The sequence below is a fragment of the Penaeus vannamei genome, chromosome 41 (assembly GCF_042767895.1).
Source record: "Penaeus vannamei isolate JL-2024 chromosome 41, ASM4276789v1, whole genome shotgun sequence".
Lineage (NCBI taxonomy): Eukaryota > Metazoa > Arthropoda > Malacostraca > Decapoda > Penaeidae > Penaeus > Penaeus vannamei.
In genome coordinates, this window is record NC_091589.1 from 7,723,813 (window position 1) to 7,726,312 (window position 2,500).

The following is a 2,500-nucleotide window of genomic DNA, read 5'->3' on the forward strand; positions in this document are numbered from 1 at the left end:
GCACACACATGCATACACACTGTTCAAATCATTGTTCCACTGTTCCGACTCTAATGCACTCAGTTTCTCTAGCCTTATCTCACTCTGGAACAAGACTCAGATTGAGATATAACTCTCCTGGTCTTAACGGACTCTGGTTCCAGAATCAGGTCAACTCACAGTCCCACTAACCTTACCTATCATTTGGACAAGGCTCGGGGCAGGTTATGGGACCACTAGCCTTAACTGACTCTAGTACCAGACACAGGTCAGTTCGTGGTTCCATTATACCTGTCTGATTGTGGAACCATAGATAGGTCATCCCAGTCCTGCTAGCCCTATATGACCAAATTTAAGGTCAATCCACAGATCCAATAGTCTTACTTGACTCTTGAACTGGACTATCAAGACAAGTCAATTCATTGTCTCACTATCACTGTCTGACTCGGGAAACAGACAGGTTAATGCACAGTCCCACTAGCCATTTCATTGTCTTTGTAATGCTTTGAAATATACTAAGGTCAACTCCAAGACCCACTTGCACTACCTAACTCTCAAACCAGACTCAGGTCGACTCACGGTCCCAATAGTTTTGATTCTCAGACTCGGGTCAACTTATGGTCCCACTAACTGTATCTATTTCTCAAACCAGACTCAAGTCATGGTCCCACTTGCCCTAATTCTCAAACGAAACTCAGGTCAGCTCACGGCCTCACTAGCCTTTAGACCAGAAACGAGCTCTGGTATGCATGCGAAAGGGTCAGTGTGACCCAGTCTCAGACAGGGTCAGACAGACGGAGACTGCTGTCACCATCCAATCAAGAACCCCTAGGCCGCCCCCCCCCCCCTCCCGCGAGATGGCTGGCCGAGACACCGTTCAAGCACTGTCCAGTTTCTAGTATAGTGCGTCCATTCTACTTGGGTGTACTCCTAGGAAATAAAGAGTCAAGCCGTTTACCTCAATCATTACTGCCCGCCAGCCCTTACATAGGAGAACTATCACCTCTTATAGTCCCACTAGCCCTACCAGACTCACAGAGTCAGGCCGACTCACGGTCCTACTAGCTTTATTTGGTTCTTAGACTCAGGCCAACTCACGGTCTCACTTGCTCTATTTGGTTCTTAGACTCTGGTCAACTTTTGGCTCCATTAGGCCTATCTGACTTAGGAAGCAGATTCGTCAACTCTCAGTTCCACTAGGCCTATCTAACCAGATTCAGATCAACTATCGGTTCCTCGTTCCTATCTGACCAGACTTGGGTCAATTTTGGTTCCACCACTTTGATCAACTCACGGTTCCAGCAGCCCTAGTTGTAGATTACCAGACACATTATCTCTAACCAGGTTCAGGTCAATTCACAGTCCTTCTAGCACTATCTAACTCTGGAACCAGACATAGGTCAAATCATAGTCACACAGGCCCTGCCTCTGGTATCAGACTCACTTCAGTTTACAATTCATCTGACTCTGGTCCTACAATCCCTCTTTGACCAGACTTAGGTCAAGTCATGGTTCCAATAGACCTATATGGAACCAGACTCGGGTCAAAAGACAGGCTCCACTAGACCTATCTGACAGAATCTCAGGTCAAGTCGTCATATCACTAGGCCTATTTCACTAGGAAACAAGACTCAGTTCAACAGATGGGTTCCACTGGCATTGTCTGACTTTTGAACAAGACTTATATTGCAGGTACTTCGATTGAGTCTGAGATGGCTACGACCTCTGTTAGAAGACGATGACCTCGATTTCCAGGTCATCTACTTGGTCCGCGACCCACGTGCTGTTCTCAGGTATGTGGGATCAGGTCATTTTTAGATAAATCAATGAAAGAAAAGGAAAAGCAAAAGAAAGAAAAAACAACAACAACACACACACGCACGCACGCACACACACACACACACACACACACACACACACACACACACACACATATATATATATATATATATATATATATATATATATATATATATATAAGGCGATATCATCTGAAATTATGGATTTTATGGGACACAGATCGCAATGGAATTCATAGATAGATAGAAGGACAAATGCATAACTACAGTAGATACATCGATGGGTAGACAGATAAAAAAAAACATAAATAGATACATAAAAATACAACTAGAATATGGAGTTAGATAGATAAAGCGATAGACAGAGAGACTACCAGAAAGACAGAAAAATGACACTGAAAATAACTTATAACACAAAGTACCTATTAGCGTAAGTGTTCCTGTGCTGGATCCATATCACTGCGTAATCTCAGGCCATTTTCTTTGCTTTTTTGGTTTTATCTTCCACGCAATCCGATGCATAACAAAGGAGAAATGGAGGGGGAGGGGAGAACTGGGAAGGAAGGAGGGAGAGAGGGAGAGAGGGAGAGGGAGAGGGAGAGGGAGAGGGAGAGGGAGAGGGAGAGGGAGAGGGAGAGGGAGAGGGAGAGGGAGAGGGAGAGAGAGAGAGAGAGAGAGAGAGAGAGAGAGAGAGAGAGAGAGAGAGAGAGAGAGAGAGAGAA

The 2,500-nt window shown here is 44.9% G+C and overlaps 1 protein-coding gene across 1 annotated transcript in view; it reads left to right on the forward strand.

The window, feature by feature from the left end:
- Positions 1 to 2,500, forward strand: part of LOC113813235 (uncharacterized) — an 11,973-nt gene that overhangs the window by 8,203 nt on the left and 1,270 nt on the right. The window contains exon 3 of the mRNA XM_070117999.1: positions 1,672 to 1,772. Within this exon, the coding sequence (XP_069974100.1) occupies positions 1,672 to 1,772 (101 nt within the window). The remainder of the gene's footprint in view (positions 1 to 1,671; positions 1,773 to 2,500) is intronic.